At 38.1% G+C, this 17,877-nt stretch overlaps 1 protein-coding gene across 1 annotated transcript in view; it reads right to left on the bottom strand.

Moving 5' to 3' along the window:
* Positions 1-17,877, bottom strand: part of GPC3 (glypican 3) — a 406,774-nt gene that overhangs the window by 97,535 nt on the left and 291,362 nt on the right. Inside the window, exon 6 of the mRNA XM_036305437.1 lies at positions 11,317-11,437. Coding sequence (XP_036161330.1) covers positions 11,317-11,437 — 121 coding nt within the window. The remainder of the gene's footprint in view (positions 1-11,316; positions 11,438-17,877) is intronic.

Genomic DNA, 17,877 nt, shown 5'->3' with positions numbered 1-17,877 from the left:
TGTGGTAAGATCTCTAAGCTGTACTCTAAGGGCAGCCTGCCTATTTATAGATCCTCTACTTTAGGGCAGAGTTCAAACTTGGGAAAATCTGAAGAACTTAATTTAAACCCACAATATCATACACAATCATATATATATATATATATATATATATATATATATATATATATATATATATATTTCATCATCTTCATTTTCCATTCAGTTACTTTGAGCCAAACTAAACTTTAAATAGTTCAAAAATCTGTTGAAGCTTGGCTAGATATATTTTCCCAAGAATCTTTAGCATTTAGATTATTATATTTAGAATTTTTAAATCATTTAAACAACAACCAAAACTAGAAAAGTTGTAGTTTCTCCATTCCAGAAATTGGTAAACTGAGGGACGGAGATTCAAGCCACTTAAAAGGTCACTCCCGACTTCCCTTATGTTAACTCTTCCTATTATCATAATATGAAGCAAAAGAGTAGGTATAAAATGAGGAATTTAGCAAACAAGAGAAAAAAACTCATGGACAAGGACAATAGTGTGGTGATTGTCAGGGGGAGAGGGGTCGGGGGGAAGTGGAGGAGGATAAATGGTGATGGACAGAGAATTGACTTGGGGTGGTGAACACACTATATAGTATAAAGATGATGTGTTGTGGAATTGTGCACCTGAAACCTGTATAATTTTGTTAACCAGTGTCACCCCAATAAATTTAATAAAAAGGAAAAATACAAATAAGATTTTAATATACCCTTAAAAGTTGAGTGTCTACTACATGCATTATCTCTAACACTTGTACTAATCCTTCAAGATAGATTATACTATACCCATTTCAAAGATTAGGAAACTTGAGTACAGGGAGGTTAAATAATTTGTTCTTAAACCCAGATCTACATTTGGTTCTAGAGTCTGTACTTTCCCCCAAACTAGACTATATAGCGCTGTGGCTCTCAGATTTCTCAGTATGGCTCTAAATCACACACCAAAAAGACTTCACAACAAAAGCAGGTAATATTGGTTTAACAAAGACTGCTGTGGAGCAGTGAACATTACAATCCCCAAATAGATTTTTGAACATTTAGACAGGATACATTAATATTTTTCTAGCCACTCACTCCCATGCCCCTGCCTGGATAACCCCAACACACATTTACATATTTACCTACCTCTTCTCCCTACACCACAATAATGGCCACAACATCAAAAGAGCTGCTAAGTGATGTCTACATTTGAGAGATAGAGTCTGGTGGGTCAGTGAAGGTTTTATAGCTGTTTCCATCATAACTAAAACAAATGTGCCTGCTAAGTTTGGTTCCCTCACTGTGTTTACAAAACAGTGTTGTGAATCTACATGTAATACTTTACATTTATCTCTGTAACATTTTTTTAAAATATGTTTTTATTAATTTGAGAGAGAGGGAGGGGGAGAGAGAGAGAGAGAGAGAGAGAGAGAGAGAGAGAGAGAGAGAGAGAGAGAAACACCAATGTAAGAGAAACATTGATCGGCTGCTTCCTGCATGTCTCTTACTGGGGATCAAGCCCGAAACTCAGGCATGTGCCCTGACCATGAATTGAACCAGTGACCTTTTTGTGCATGGGACAACACTCAACCAACTGCACCACACCGACCAGGGCTATCCCTATAACATTTCACTTTGTTAGCTTTCTCTGCTATTCCAGTCTACTTAGATATTTTTAGATACTGATTGTGTTGTCTATATACTAGAGGCCCCATGCATGAAATTCGTGCAAGAGTAGGTCTTCCTTGAATGTTCTACCATGCTTTCCAGGATTCTTAATTTCATTAAAGTAGAAACTCACGAACTTAAAAAAAAAAAAAGAGTGGGCCTTCCCTCCCCCGGTTGCCAGCGCCGGCTCCCTCCAGCCACCAGCAGGCAGTTGGGCTTCCCTCACAGCCCTAGCTTCGTCCGGAATGACATCCGGTCTAATTAGCATATTATGCTTTTATTATTATAGATTAGCTTAATCCCACCTAGCTTTGTGCCATCTCTAAATATTAGATGCATGCTTTCTCTGTCCTCAGTTAGGCCACTGGTAAAAACTTCAGGTAGTAAGGGTCAAGTACAAAGCAAACAACCGAAGCCTCTTTCCAGGCTGACATTGACAAGTTAAGAAATCACTCTTCAGGTATGATGGTTAATTAGCTACACTTTATCAAACTATATGATTATTTAGTCAACATTTCTTGCCACTTGTTGAAAAACAATCCTAGGAACTTTTGTTAAATGCCTTGCTGCAATCTAGACATACCATGTCTGAGTCATTCTTGATTTAGTAAGATCAGGTGTGCACGGAAGTGAGACCTGGTTCCTGGTTTGTTCTGAGTGAGCCCATAGTGACTTCTAGTAACCATCGTGGTGACTTCTGAAAGCTCATGCTCTCCAAGAATCTAGTCCAGAATTTTGCTAAGATGTGACAGCAGGATCCCTGACTTGTAGTATCCACAATCTAGTTTCCTCCCCTTATTAAAGGTGAGGGTAGAAGGTGCCTGTCTCTAGTCTTTTGGTTCTTTTATTTGTTGTGATGACTCAAAATTTTCTAACAGTGATATCATGATAATAGGAAGATTACTCAGTGAAGTTGGAAATAACTGATCTGAACTTGGGACTCATTATTTATGATATACTATAATAGTAATATTCTTAGCTTCTTTGCTCTTATTAATTGCATGCCCATAATATAGAATAGATATTACTATGAAAAGTGATGACTTAGCAAAATATGGACTATGAAGAAAATAATATCTAAATCAACTTAATTAAACAAATAAGATCATACTTTAACCCTATTAAGAAATTATCCAATAAAATCCAATAATTATGTAATTTCCACTTTGGACATTAATTAGAATTCTGCAGGAAATATTCTACTTAATTGTTGCTATACAAAATGACTGTGGTTGCTAAGGCAGCCATATAGTTAGGGATACAGAATTGATCCTATTGTTAATATTTTACCTTTACCAAGTACTAATATTGAGCCTATACAGAATATGGAAACATCCCTGATCATGTATCAAATAAGTTTGCAGTTGAAGTCTCAAATAACCATGGGCATAGAAGACAGAGGCCAAACATTTAATCGAGCTTATTTACACAGGACTGCCATCCAGGGACAAAATTATCTGTTCTGTATAGACAAGCTAATTTAAGACAAATTGCTCAGTATTTATTTCCATTGGACTTTGTCAGAATCCAAATGACTTGGGCAAGGGAAATTTAGTTGTTGGTCTGCAATGTCAAATAAGACACTTTTGGCTCATTAGTACAGGAACATAGGCCCTACAAAATCACGTTGGAACATCACTTTCAATAGGACTAGACCAAGCCATTCACACTCTTCCATTTGGTCACCATTTTAAGCAACAGTTCATTTTAGGAGGTGGCTGATGGGAATTGGAAGGTATTCTGTGACTGCCTTGTGTATTGTAGATATTTAGTACACTCATTGAATGAATGCTCAAATGAAAAAATGACTCATATGAGATTAAATCTTAAATGTTAGCCTTAAGAGCACCCTGAGATTTTTATTCTTTTAGCAGTTGGAACCCTTTGTTTAAGTGTAATCTTACTCAGAAGACTGATGTGTAAAGCAGATTTTTAAAATATAGCTGCTCTGGATAAAATAGGAATGGGGGACTCAGCACAACTCCACAGCACCTCTCCCACATCACTACTCCCTATGGAACATATTCTGAATATGCTGCCTAAACAACTGAGCTAACTTGTGCATAAGCCCACTGACTAATATGATGCTAATTTTGCCATACTGGAAGGAGGGAGAAGGCACTAGATAAATTATTACAGGTTTCCCAGGAAGGTGGAGGAGTTGAAATCCAGAACATGCGAGTGAAAGAATGACTGGTTCCTGAATGTGGATAGGAGCCTAAGTTCAAATATGCATGGGCAAAAGTCCATGAGCAACAGGTCCTGCTGACACTGCCTGCTTTTGGTTCAGTGATCCCATCAGAGACCCCCCACCTCCTGACCTGTGTGCAACAACTGTTCAATGGGTTTAATGAGGCTACAGACACTGAGGTGTACTTGTTATAACCAAACACTAGTTAATATCCATAACAAGAGATAAATAATTAACAAGATCATGGCTCATGCTGTACTACTTTTTGTTCCTAATATGAACTGCTAAAGAATGGGCTTCTGCTATGGTTGGGAGTACTGTATAAGAAAATGTGGAAGCACAATAATGGCACTACAGGATACTGATCTGTTCATTTCCCAGTCCCAGCTTTGTTATATACTGGCAATATGACTTTGGGCAAGTCATTTCACTCTCTTGGCTATAATTTCCTCATCTATAAAACTAGAGGGTTGGACCCTCTACCACCTAAAGAATCCTTCTAACTATAATTTGTACTTATGTAACCCTGCTCTTTAGTACAGAAACGGGTTAATATTGAATGTGAAACATGCCTTAAATTGAAACTAAATTGAGAAATAATTTGAGTGAACAAAGGTTGAGTTCTTCAAATGAATTGATCAATAAAATGTTGTATGTATTGAGCACCTACTTTATATATGTTAGGTACTATGAGAAATAGAAAATTATATGCATGATCCTAGACTTGAGGAGCTGACAGTCCAGAAGCAAGATATATATATATATATATATATATATATATATATATATATATATATGAAAAGTTATTTCTGAATTTCTCAAAAAGTATTTGAAAATAGATATAACAATATAGTGCTTATAGTAAAGGTTTATGGAGGTAAAAAGCAACCATTTGTAACCATTTATTTCAAAATATGGTGTTACATTTTACCAGTAACTAAATGTAAATAAAATATGAGACCCTGTGGATTTCAGAGATATTTTGGAAATATATTTCCAAGTGTAAAACTGTATAGTTTAATAGAATTGCCTTTTCACATGTAGAATTTGTCTTTCCATAGCTAACACTTCCTATACTTCTAAGAAACAACAACAAAAATTCATGAAAGTACAATACTGTAATGAAAAAAGACAATGTATTTCTTTTCATTGTTAAATCAATATTACCACAACACTGTTATCAACTACATTTTGGCTCACCACTCCTGACTCATCTACTATTTTTGAAAAATTATAAATATGCAAGCAGTAAAATACATGACCCAATTAAAATATCTTTAATCTTGTATATTCCAAATATAGAAAATAGTTCATTTCAAAAAATTTAATATGAAATACTTGGGAATACTTCTTGATGTAGTGTTAAACTGTACATAGTAATTAAAATATTAAAAACATATGCTCTCAAAACCACCAGACATTGTAATTATTTTTTAGGCTATTAAGCAAAATGACAGAAGATTTTTTTTAATGATAAATGTGTTTTGTAATGCATCAGCTAATTCCTTTTTACTTCATGAAATAATGTTTAGCTACACAGAATCTAAATCTGGTATTCAAAGACCAACACGCATTGTCTTTTTGAAACTCAGATGTCATTCATTGGCTCTTGTTAACATGTCATTGTAGATACTCTGTGTTTCACACACACACACACACACACACACACACACACAAACACACACACACAACACACATTCTGGCTCCATATGGAAATGGCAATAATTTGAGTTCTGCCATGCTATTTATATATGAAGAAGAGTGACAAGACAGTGAGATATAATTCCATTTGGAAAGTTCTTTTATTTAAATTTGACTCTCTAAAGATTTCTTCTTTCATTTAGAAATTTTATATCAGTGTTGGCTTTCCTAACAACCATTGGACTAGAGAAGTGTTTTATGAATCTCACTGGTTTTATTGTGAGAAGACTATGAAATAAGTTATTCAGAGTTATTTTCCATCATGCCTGAGATTTATTTAAAGTTTTTCTTTTGAATCACATGCTAAGGAATGTCTTAGGTACTTTTCTGGCATTTAACAACCTTACTAATTAACTTATTAAAAATTTAGCTTTCTATTTCAAAAGCTAGTGTATTTTCATGATACTAAAGTAGCCTTCAAGAATCTTAAAAAGAATTTTTCAGGTGTTCATGAAGAGGAATGGTGTGAAGACATTTCACTTCTACATTTTAAAATTTTCTATCACCATTTAAGATCATTCTATGAATTACAGGTAGCTAATAGAAAGCTTGTATACTATCTATAACTCATACCTATACCACAAAGTACCTCAGTTTCCACACTATACAGTGTAGTAGTTTTCTAAGAACCTTCAATTGAGATTTGATAAACAACATGCTTGTTCTTGCTTTGCTTCTGATTTCAGAACTTTAGACCACAGAAATTACTATATTAGGGACTTGGAAATCTTTAGACAAATTAATGAGTTTCTATAATTTGTGCTTCTGCATATATTTTATATATGGATCTTGCTTACCATAACAAGGTGTGCCATGTCTTTTTAGAAGTAGAAGGAAAGAGCACAAAGCACTGAAATCAGTAGCTCTGGGTTGTAGGTCTAGTTCTACCACTTACTACACGTAGGTCACTTAGCCTTCTAGTGCCCAGTTTCTTCACTGGGAAAATGTAGGTAATAATACCTGTTTCTCCAAGCCATTGAGAAGGTAAATTTTTCTAAGGTACATGAAAGAGCTTTACAAACTGAATTGTGCTATGCAAATGTATGGCAGAATTATTATCATTCATATGGAGTCACATGATTAACTAGATCTAGCTCTGGTGTAGGGAAACTTAGGGGTGATAAATGCAAAAGTGTTTTTATAGTTTAATGTTTTTATAGCCTAATGAGAACAAGGCAGAAAAACGGAAGAATTGGGTGAGGGGAAAGGTAAGTTTAAGTTCCATCTGCCCAAGCTGGAAGACTGGTGGAAGGGAACAATTTCTGAAAAGATGAGAGGTTATAAAGTAGAAAAGAGTGATCTGAAATAGGGTGTTTTCAAACGAGTGGCAGAGCAGAGAATAAAGTCACAAGACTTGTTCACAAGATGGTGCTGGGTTAAAGCCAGACCCTGAGCCACAAATCACAAAATCACACAACTGGAAGGAATCTTAAGATGCCATCTTGTCTACTCCTCTACCATTCAGCAGGACATGTTAACCATCCCAAACAGATAAGACATTATCCAACTTTGAAAAACTCTGACACTAACTGGACAGGTATTGACTGCTCTGGCTTCAACTGTTTACAATGGTCAGGAAAACAATTTATGGAATTATATTTGAACCTGAAATGAAACAGGGAAAAACAATAAATAGCTAGATTTTCCTTGGGAATAATAATGTCTATAGCAGTTTTGGGACTGCTAAATTAGCACTAAGTACATAGCTAACTTCAAGAGAGAGAAAATGTTGCCAACAGAATAGGGTTAGAGGACAAATGGCCCACAGTAACATATGGCTAAGAATGGACTGTGATCATTCTTGGTAATTGTGGGTTCTTCTTTCCATGCAGTAGCCTTGGAGCAGAACATAAAAAAAACTTTTCATTAAAAAAACACACAATATGTTCCTGCAAATTCCAGGACTGACACTGAGAACTTTAAAGATTTCAATTCTTCTCCTAACACAAGACAATAAATCCTCACACAAATTAGAAACTGAAAAGGAAATAAAAAGATCCTCATTTCCAGTCGTGGGAATGTTACAGATGAACTCTGGCTTGGAAGGAGGGGAGGACATTCCACACCTGCAGGCCTTCCCAGGAAAGGGCTGTTGGCCTGACCCTGAACCTATCCCCTCAAGATTATACCATGGGACTGTCAACATGGAAATAATGTTACTTTATTCCCTTAGTGAGTATATTATTTCCAGTGCTATCAACAGCAACTATAACCTGAAAGGAGTCAGCTGAGAATTTCCATGGAAGAAAGTGAAGAGTTATTTTGGAATATGCTTATAAATGGCCTAACTACAGTCCATCTTTATGGACAAACATGAGCATACATGCATAGATAGAGAAAAATATCAATGCCTCTGTATTTATAGATATGTATGTTGGAGCATCCTACTGTAGTTTAATACCAAGCAAGGGGCTTAGAAAAATAACATTACACTCCTGGATTCACCACTCACTTACATGTGAACTTGGACAAGTTAACTTGATTCTACCTTCCCATCACTAAAACTTTAGGTAAATTTAGTCAGGCATTCAGTGAGTCCAGATGTTTGGCAGTGTATAGGAAACAACATCTGGATGATTGATCAAATTTTCAACTGAACTCACTGAATGGTTTGGCAGTATGCCCACACAGCCCTTAATGGCTTTCTGCCTCAGTTTCCCTAGCTATAAAAAGGAACAAACATTATTTATTATTAATCTCCCAGGGGGCAGTGAGGATGACATAATGCCCAATGGTAACAGTGAGTTCTTGAAAAGAATGATTCCGTGAAGGTGCTTTATGTCATACAATTCCAGGTTTGCTATTTTTCTCAATATAAGTAGTTAGTCTTTTAGGAAATAAAATTCCTTTGAAATATGGTCAAATGCTACACAAATATAAACATATTATCACTATCATCACCATCATCATCCCATTCTTATTTATGATCAAAAATAGAAATTTTATTGAAGACCTGAATAAAGCCATGGAAAGCAACGCAGATGAGAAAAAAAAATCAATGTGGGTGTTTGGAGCCAACCAGTTTTAACAGCTCAACTTAAACAGGTAAAACCAGTCTATGGATGTGAGTAATTGGTTGCTTAATGGTTTTTGTAAGGGAACAAAATATATTCACACACATATTCATGGATGAAGGTAAGATAAAGGAATTGTAAATTGGGACCTTTCCTACTATGACAATATATATGCCCCTACCTAAAGCTGAAAGCTTTTGCAGCTAGAAATTAGAGGAAAGGGAAAGAAGGAAACAATACAAAAGAGAAAAGATAGGTGGATCAAAGAGATCTGCAATCATACAAAATTGGGGGAGCAGAATTAGGCTGGTACAAAGTACTGGGAATTCAAACTCAGGTTCGGCCTGTAGAGAAAATCCTGAATATCATCATCTTAACAGCCACTTAGTATATCAACACATGTTATGTATTCTGTAAATACATTATGGATATATATGTAAAATATGTATAATATATAAAATGTTATATATTTAATTATATAATCGTGATATATATATATATATATATATATATATATTCTAATTCTTACAGTAACCTTGTTAAGATATCTCTATATACTACAGATGAAGAAACTAAAGCTCAGAGAAACAGTGATTTGTGCAAGGTTATACACCTAGTAAGAGCCACAACTGAATTCAGGTCTATTAATCCAAAGCTCATCTTCTTTCTACTATATCACATGGTCTCCCATAGTATTAATACCAAACATCTAAGTGTTTTCAAAAGGGACTCACTATAAATATTTTAGTGAACTTTGGATCATACAGAAGCCCATGTCTGATGCAGCTTCCTCTTTTTCCCAGGTGTGTGTGTGTGTGTGTGGGGGAAATCCATCCACAGGTGCTTGTCTAATCTTTCTTATGACTTCCACTCCCCTGCTTCTCTTTACCTACTCATTGTTGATGGCAGATCTTAACACCTGTGTCTATCTAGTCCATACACTAGCCTAGCCCAGCTTAGCCCTAAGCAAACTGTCCAAAATTAATGAGCAGCATCACTCTTTTGGCTCTTCATCATCTTTATTTATATTTGTTTATCTTTATTTAAGCACTTTCTATGCTGTGCATCCCCTCTGAAGAAACCGTGAAAACAGTTTTAGACTCTTACAGAACCCTTAAACTCCCTGGAACTTGGCTGAACACATAGTGGGTATTCCTTAAGTTCGGTTCATTAAACATCTCTGTTGACAGTATTCTTCAGGTAGGATTATGGGAACAGTGATGGGCCCTCAGATTTTGGCCTCACCAATGCTGGGGTCTCTAATCAATTGAGTGGAGCCACCCAGATAAAATTGGTTTGAGGTAATTTGGAAATAATTCAGAGGACAAATTCAGAGGACTGCCACTGTCCCCAGGTGAAAAAGTACCATGCCCTCAGTTCAGCCATTAGTGGTTTACATTGTGCTCTGAACCCTTCAGAGATGCATTTTTAAATAATCACACTATATCTAACCAGGATTTATAGAACTTAGTGAGGCTGTGAGTTCATAGAAAAAAATGGTTATGCAAATACTGTCATTATCATGTGCTCAGCAGCAGTAACAACTATTTATTATGTGCTCATTGAGTGCAGAGCACTTTATTAGGCACTGGAGGAGTCACACCCAAGTGTGTTGTAAATAATTTCACAATGCCATTTGCAGTAAAATATTCCACTATTTGGAAAGCCTTTCTAAACATTTTCTAAGAACCACAGAAATTTCACTGCTAAACTTCATATTAAAAAACAAAATCATGCCAATGTTTTCATACAGAAACCACTGTCCTTGCATAAGGATTTTAGTTTCATTAAGTTCTTAGGCTACAAATAGAAGTCAGTGGTGCCAGGGCTCTCCCACCCATGAATCATGGGGCAAAAACACTGTCACTCTGATATATGTTGGCATTTTTTATTGTGGCCACAAAGCAATCACAAGCAGATGGTACAACTAACTTCTATTTGTGTCTTAGCTACTAAACTTCTTGAGAGGAAAAACTCTGTGTATAGGTCAAGCAAATCTGTGGGTGTCTCTATGCATGGCAGTGAATCAAAAGTTGTTACAGGCGTAGTAAAACTGGTCCTCTTGCATCTTACTGGTGGCAGTGAAAGCTGATACATCCCCATTGGAAAGCAATTTAGAAACATGAATAAAAATGTTCATATCCTTTAACTCAATAACCCCAGTACTTTAAGAAAATGATCTAATATCAGGAGAAAGCATTATATATGAAGAAGTAGCTTTATTTATAATGGTAAAATCTTTGAAGCAATCTGAATGTGCAGCAAAAACAAGCTGATTAATTATGATGAATACTTAAAAGAATCTTATGGCCACAAAAATGATTAATATGAAGATTTGTGGCAACATTAAAAAGTGTTTCCAATATAGTGTTAATTTTAAGAACTCTAAATCACTTGTATACTTCTAATTATGTAAAAAGTTGGAGTGTGATGTTTCTCAATATTAGAAAAGAAGAGATGAAAATGAAAGCAATTGGAATACAGGAATGGCACTGTGAGAAATACTTTTCCATCTATTTTCCAAGCTTTCTCTAATATTACAATATAATCTTTATGATTTAAAAGTGGGATGAAAAACAAGGGTCAAAAATTCTTTTTAGTAGAGGGAATCCTTGAAGAAAAATAAATAATGGCTGCCTCTCCCAAAACCCAAGAATTCAGTTTGCACAGTGAACACCATCTATCCGTTACTCCTTTGCTGCTTTCATTTTTGTTGGATATAGTTCCACATACCTGGTTAATGTGCTTCAGCTTGTCAATAATTTGGCTGACCACCGGTTCAGGGCCCTTCATTTTCAGCTCATGGAGGTTGAACTGATTTTTCATTCCATTCCTCGCTGCCTTTTGGCTGTATCTGCAAAGGTGAAGGTAAAGAAAAGATTTGTCACAGGAGAGTCTGAAGCAAAGTGAAAGCTGACTTGTATTTGGCACCAGTGGTGAAACTGACCACAAGCTCTCTTCAGACTTTTAAACCATGGGATGACCCCATAGAACAAAAATAAACCACTGCAGATAGAGTCTCTTTACAATGCAGAACACTATTTAACAGTTAACAAACATTCATTCAACATTCTTTTTTCTAAGTGTTGGAAGTACAACAATAACCGAGACAGATAAAGCCTTTATTGTGCTCTCAGTCTAGTGCAGCCGTGGGCAAACTACGGCCTGCGGGCCAGATCCGGCCCATTTGAAATGAATAAAACTAAAACAAAAAAAAGACAGTACCCTTTTATGTAATGATGTTTACTTTGAATTTATATTAGTTCACACAAACACTCCATCCATGCTTTTGTTCCGGCACTCCGGTCCAGTTTAAGAACCCATTGTGGCCCTCGAGTCAAATAGTTTGCCCACCCCTGGTCTAGTGTATAGTCCTGAAGAGTAAGGGCCAATGGCAATGCTAAGGGAGGTCCTGGATGTTGGCCAGGGAAACACACAGGAAAGACCTTAACTCTGAGTGTGCTTTCTACTCATTTGACGGAGAAAAACCCTTACATGTTCTTTACTTCTTTCTTCTCTAATTGCTCCTCCCACAATTTCCCACAGGCCTTGGAGCTGGGTTTATTTTCAGGAGGCTTTCCCAAGCCATTTGCAGCATAAATTTCCCCTTATATTGTTTTTCAATTAAAATAGTTTAACCAGGTTAAGGACAAATTTAAATATATATATACTAGAGGCCCGGTGCATGAAATTTGTGCGGGGGAGGGGGGCAGTCCCCTCAGCCCGACCTGCACCATCTCCAATCCAGGAGCCCTCAGGGGATGGCCTACTAATGGCTTGGGCCTGCTCCCCGTGGTTCTCTGCTCTCTGCGGGGCCTGCCTGCTCCAAACCACGGCTATGGGCAAGCAGGCCCTGCTGGGTGCTGCCTGCAGTCCGCTCTTGGCTGCTGGGCTCACGTTGCTGGGGTGATGCAGCCAGCATCCTGCCCTGGCTGCTATGTGTGCTGCCATCTTTGTCGCGGAGTGATGGTTAATTTGCATATTACTTTTATTAGATAAGATATATATCTATATCTATATCTATATCTATATCTATATCTATATCTATATCTATATCTATATCTATATCTATATCTATATCTATATCTATCTATCTATCTATCTATCTATCATCTATCTATCTATATATATCCTAATATATAAAAACCCTGGGTCTGTCACATCCAAAATAACCAGAGGTTCGACCTAATACCCAGGCTGCGTGTGCAGCAGGCACTGGTGGGTGGGGACTTGTGGCAGTGGAGATGGGGATGGGGGAGGCAGGGCCAGCACTCATACTCACTCACAACCACACATGTGCACAGACACACACAGCGCCCACCAGCTCACAGCCTTTTCTCCCTTTCTTTCCCTCCCTCCCAGCTTGCTCTTGGAGCCTCTCTCAGAATGAAGAAACAAAACAGACTGGGCCTGAAGAGGCCTGGATGGAAGGGAGGGTGGGCAGAGGGTGGAACAGCCCCCACTGGCCCCACCCCCTCACAGCAGGGAAAGAGGAAGAAGGAGACAGGGAGGCAGGGAGGTTTGGAGGACCACTGGGAAAAACAAAGAGAGACAGAGACTGGGTGAGATCAGGCTGGCAGGGGAGGGCAGTTGGAGGCAACCAGGTTAGCAGAGAAGAGCAGTTGGGGGCAATCAGGAAGAGGCAGTTAGGGGTGATCAGGCAGGCAGGCAGAGATGTTAGGGGCGATCAGGCAGGGAGGCAGGTGAGCGGTTAGGAGCCAGCAGTCCCAGACTGTGAGAGGGATGTCCAACTGCCGGTTTAGGCCTGATCCCCCAAGGAGTCCTTGATTGGAGATGGTTCAGGCTGGGCTGAGGGACGCCCCTCCCCATGCACGAATTTTGTGCACCGGGCCACTAGAATATATATAAAAGCCTAGGCGACTGTTTGACCATTCGACCGGTAGCTATGACGCACACTGACCACCAGGGGGCAGACGGTCAATGCACAGGCATGGAAACATGGACAGACTGATCAATCTCAGAGGGAAGGGGGGAGGGCGGGAAGAGATTAACCAAAGAACTCATATGCTTATATGCATAGCCCATGGACACGGGCAATAGTGTGGTGAAGGCCTGGGGTGAGGCGGGGGCTGGGTGGAGGGGGGAAGTAGGGGATGTCTGTAATAATATCAACAATAAAAAATAAGAAAGTCATCCTCTGAAAAGGCAAGTATTTCGTAGTCAAGTTGAAGAGAACATCTGATTGCATTTCTTCTAAAATGGTAGCCTAACATATTCATTTTATTTAACTTTAAAAGTTAGTGAATACATGAATCACCAACCATTAAACATCAACTGCCTTTGGGGGTTGTAAAGAAACATTCTTTATCAGCTTACTACTAGTCTCCTTTTTTATGTTCATATAACCCTCTCTCTTTAAATATCATTTCCCTTTGATGACACCATCAACTCCATCTTCTTTTTATTTACACCTACTGATGTCTGAAGCAGAGACCCTATTCACAGATAAAAAGGTAAGGCTCGTTAGAAATCTTCTGAAATAAATGTCTCTAGAGACATTTCCTTGGATTTGTTCATATAGAAGCTTGCTGACCACTTTTATGCCCACTCCTACAAAACAAACATTTTCCTGAAGTTTATTAACTTCATTGGAATAGTGCAAAGACATCTGCCAACTTAGGGATTTTACACTACATTCCTTCTTCCAGCTCATTTATAAATATTAAATCAAATTAATCCCACAGCTGATCTCTTGCAGCCCTACTATATTATTTTCTGTCATTCATAAAAGTGTCCTTTTAGCTCTACCAGTATTTTTTGTTTCTTATCTCCAAGCCATGTATAAGGAACCAGGACTAAACACTGGCCCCCAATTCCATGGTAACTCAATTTTCCCAAAACAGCTTTGGGTTTTAAAGCTTGCCAAACTTTTTAAAAGTTGAAATAGCATACATTATTCTGCTCCATCAGTGTGCTATTTAAATCCTCAAAGGACTCTAGTAAATTAAGCATGGTTTCTGGTTGCAAAAGTGTTGGGAAGAGCTGGCCTGTGGCTAAGACGTAAAACTTGCTTTTATTTTATTTACTGTACAAAGCAGTACCCAAAAGTACTGATACCACTGATGCTGGTAGCTGCTAACTTATTCAGGTTCTCACTCTCCTTCTCTGTAGATGCCTGAATTTCTCTCCTAATGAGAATTGAGGGCCTCACTGAACCACTCTGATGCATCCTGACCTGCTGCCATTGCATCTAAACGTACAGTGGAGACAGTCCTGCGTTGTTCATGCTCCTTTTATGTATACTCCATGCTCCATCCCATGTAGTCTGTGATCTCTTTGAAGGCTGAGGTTGGTTAGTTCCCTTTTGTACCACCTAGAGCACATTGTGGTACTTGTAATAATAATAGCTGTCAGCATTGAGTGCTTTCTCTGTGCCAGTTAATGTTATAAGCACAGAGGAAAAAGAAAACATGTATTGCCTCATTTAATCCTCCTAACAACCCTATGAGATAGAAACTATTATGATCAGCCTTTTTTTGCAGATGAGGAAACTGAGGCACAGAGAAGTGAAGTCACTTTCCCGAGATCACACCGCTAGTCAATAGCAAAGCTGGAGTTTGAACTTTGTGAGTCTATCTCCAGCTGCCTCTGTTCTTAACCATTATACTACTGTTGCTTCCTTAGAAATAACCCGTACTGACTAAATATTTGACATTTCCTCACCACATTGCTTCATTGTATATGGCAATTTGCAAGCTACTAGGATCGTCCTACAAGGCTCACAACAGTGCCTGCAGCAATATCTCTCTTTACCTACTCAGCAGATTCCTGGGCTTGGCCTTTAAAAGCCCTTGGGGAGAGCCCTGTGTATGGGGTTTCTTCTCCCAAACAGAGGTCCACAGTATTGCTATTCAGTGAAATATTTACATTCTTGGGAGATAAGGTGTTGAAGTTAGAGAAATAAATACCCCACCACCACCATGTCAGTAGACAAACACTAAAGGTGATTTGAAATCTCTTAGGAAAATGAATGCAGGAGACAACTGTGATTGACGTCTTTGTCACTTGGCTGTAGCACTGTGACATACGTGATGTGTTCCTAGGGAATTTTACATAACATGTATGCTTCGCGCTCCAAGCCCAGAGGGATTCAGTTCGGGGTGTCTCCATAGTTTTGTTTTAATTAATTCAGTATTTCTTTTCTACTCGCTCCTTCTGTGTTACTGGTGCACATGGTTCGTGACAGGCTTTGCATGTGGATGAGCCATCACAGCCATAATTTTCCTCATCCAAAGATTGTTCAGAGTGTCAGGAATGGAGGCACTGTTGGCCATGGGGGATTTTAATAATGGGTTGTCTGCTCAGTACCACTAATCTCTAATTAGATTAACTGTCCTCTCTTCAGAATGTTGTTTGTTTCCTAAAGCTTTGAAATGGTTCTGGCAATGAACACTGGCCAACAGAGGAGGGAAAATAAATAGAAGGAAGTTCCTACCTCTCATAGCTAAAGTTTTCTTAACTGGACATGTTGTGTGTGATGTCAGAAGTGTCACCTTTAAGCATTACATGTGGCATCATCTCCTTGCCCCATCTACTTTGGTATCCGTATAGCACAAAAACGACTGCTATAATACCAAGAAAAACCTATTTGTGAAGTGAAATGGGGGATATGCTTCTGTTCAGGCAGATTGGTTGGGGATGAGGGAGGAAAAGGAGGGGGGTGAAACCTGTGCAAAAGCCATAAGAGAAAAGGAACCTAATTAAAACAGGACATCTGGGGGTGATTGTTTTGGGACAGTTGAAGCAAAGATAGCACTTGTAGAAGAGGAATAGAATCAAACAAGCGTAAAATGGGCGATCTTTTCTTCCCATTTCTATGCTGGCTGAGGCAGCAAGGGTGTAGTAGAAGGAAATCAAATTCAAATGTAGACCATTCCAAATGGAAGCACCCTTAAGAGATCAACTTATCCAATCCCTCGTTGTGTAAATGAAAACACGGAGACCCAGAGAAGCACTTTCCTAACAGCACAAGTTGTTAGTGTCACAACTCCCACATTTAGAAGAGATTCCTTTCTTTAAAAGGTTTCTTACTAGTAAATGCACATTGCTGATTTTGACACTACTACTAATGATTTAGGACAGGAAAGCTGCTAGAAAGTTAACTTGCCTTCTTCCCTCAGGCATTAGAAGGGTGGCAAGAGTTTGAGAGCAAGTCTTAGAAGAACTAACCCCTCCCTCCAAAACATTTGATTTCACACAAGTTTAATTTGCTGCCTGTTCTAGACAGCCACAAACAAGTTACAGATCTCACATTCTCACATCGCCATCTAATGGAAAGATTGTAGTATTGCATGTAGCCCCTAACCCAAACGGTGGTTTATCAGACTGTCTCCTTGGAAAAGTACTCCTGTTACAATAATCACTGTGGAAAATGGGATAATTTAAAGAACATAAAATAGCTTAAAAACAAAACTAGAACACAGGGTAGAAAAGCCCAATTAAGAGGCCTATTAAGTTGTTCTTTTTTTCTATCCAAAACTAAGCTTTAATTTATAAAAATGAACAGAAAAATAAAGCAAAGGTGAAAATAGCTGAGTTTTGCAAATGCTTTTAATAAAGATGGCAACAATTTGATTCTTATTACTTATGCACATATTTTTATTGATTATTTTAGAGAGAGGAATGGAGAGATAGAGAAACCTAGATGTGAAAAAACATCACTCCTTCACATGCCCAACTGGAGATCAAACCCAAAACCTGGGTATGTGCCCCGACTGGGAAGTAGGGCAATGCTCCAACCACATGAGCCACACTGGCCAGGTCTATGCACATATTTAAAGAAAAATGTTTTCATAATTGTTGGCACAGCAACACCACTTTGGAGCAAATTTGGAGAGTGCTAGAAACAAATATATCCTTCATCCTTCAAGAAATACCTGTGTGCTCAAGCAACAGACTTTCAGAAATTATGGAGAGATTTCAATGGAAAGGTAGAAAAAGACAGAGAAGAAACCAGGGAGATGTAAACCCATTTATATCTCATTTAGTAGACATTAGCTATGTAAGGGAATCACTGTTTTAGAATCAGTCAGTTTTTAGACTATTTTCAAACCTCACTGTGAGGACCGATTAAAAGATTGGTCTTGGAATATAATAAAGAAGTCATTTAAACCTAGAGAAGCAAAGAATATTTTCTAGATGGTGAAGAAAGCTTGAGAAGTTGCTTTCACTGCCATAGGGAGAAGAGTTGATGGCTACAGAGAGTAGCCCCCAGCAGAGAAAAGAAGGAAGAGAGAAAATGTCTGAGATTAGATCACCTGAATGTTTGTCTGA

This window comes from Myotis myotis, unplaced genomic scaffold, assembly GCF_014108235.1.
Source record: "Myotis myotis isolate mMyoMyo1 unplaced genomic scaffold, mMyoMyo1.p scaffold_m19_p_4, whole genome shotgun sequence".
Lineage (NCBI taxonomy): Eukaryota > Metazoa > Chordata > Mammalia > Chiroptera > Vespertilionidae > Myotis > Myotis myotis.
The sequence above is the reverse complement of the archived record's forward strand: the minus strand, read 5'-3'. Positions and strand labels throughout refer to the sequence as shown.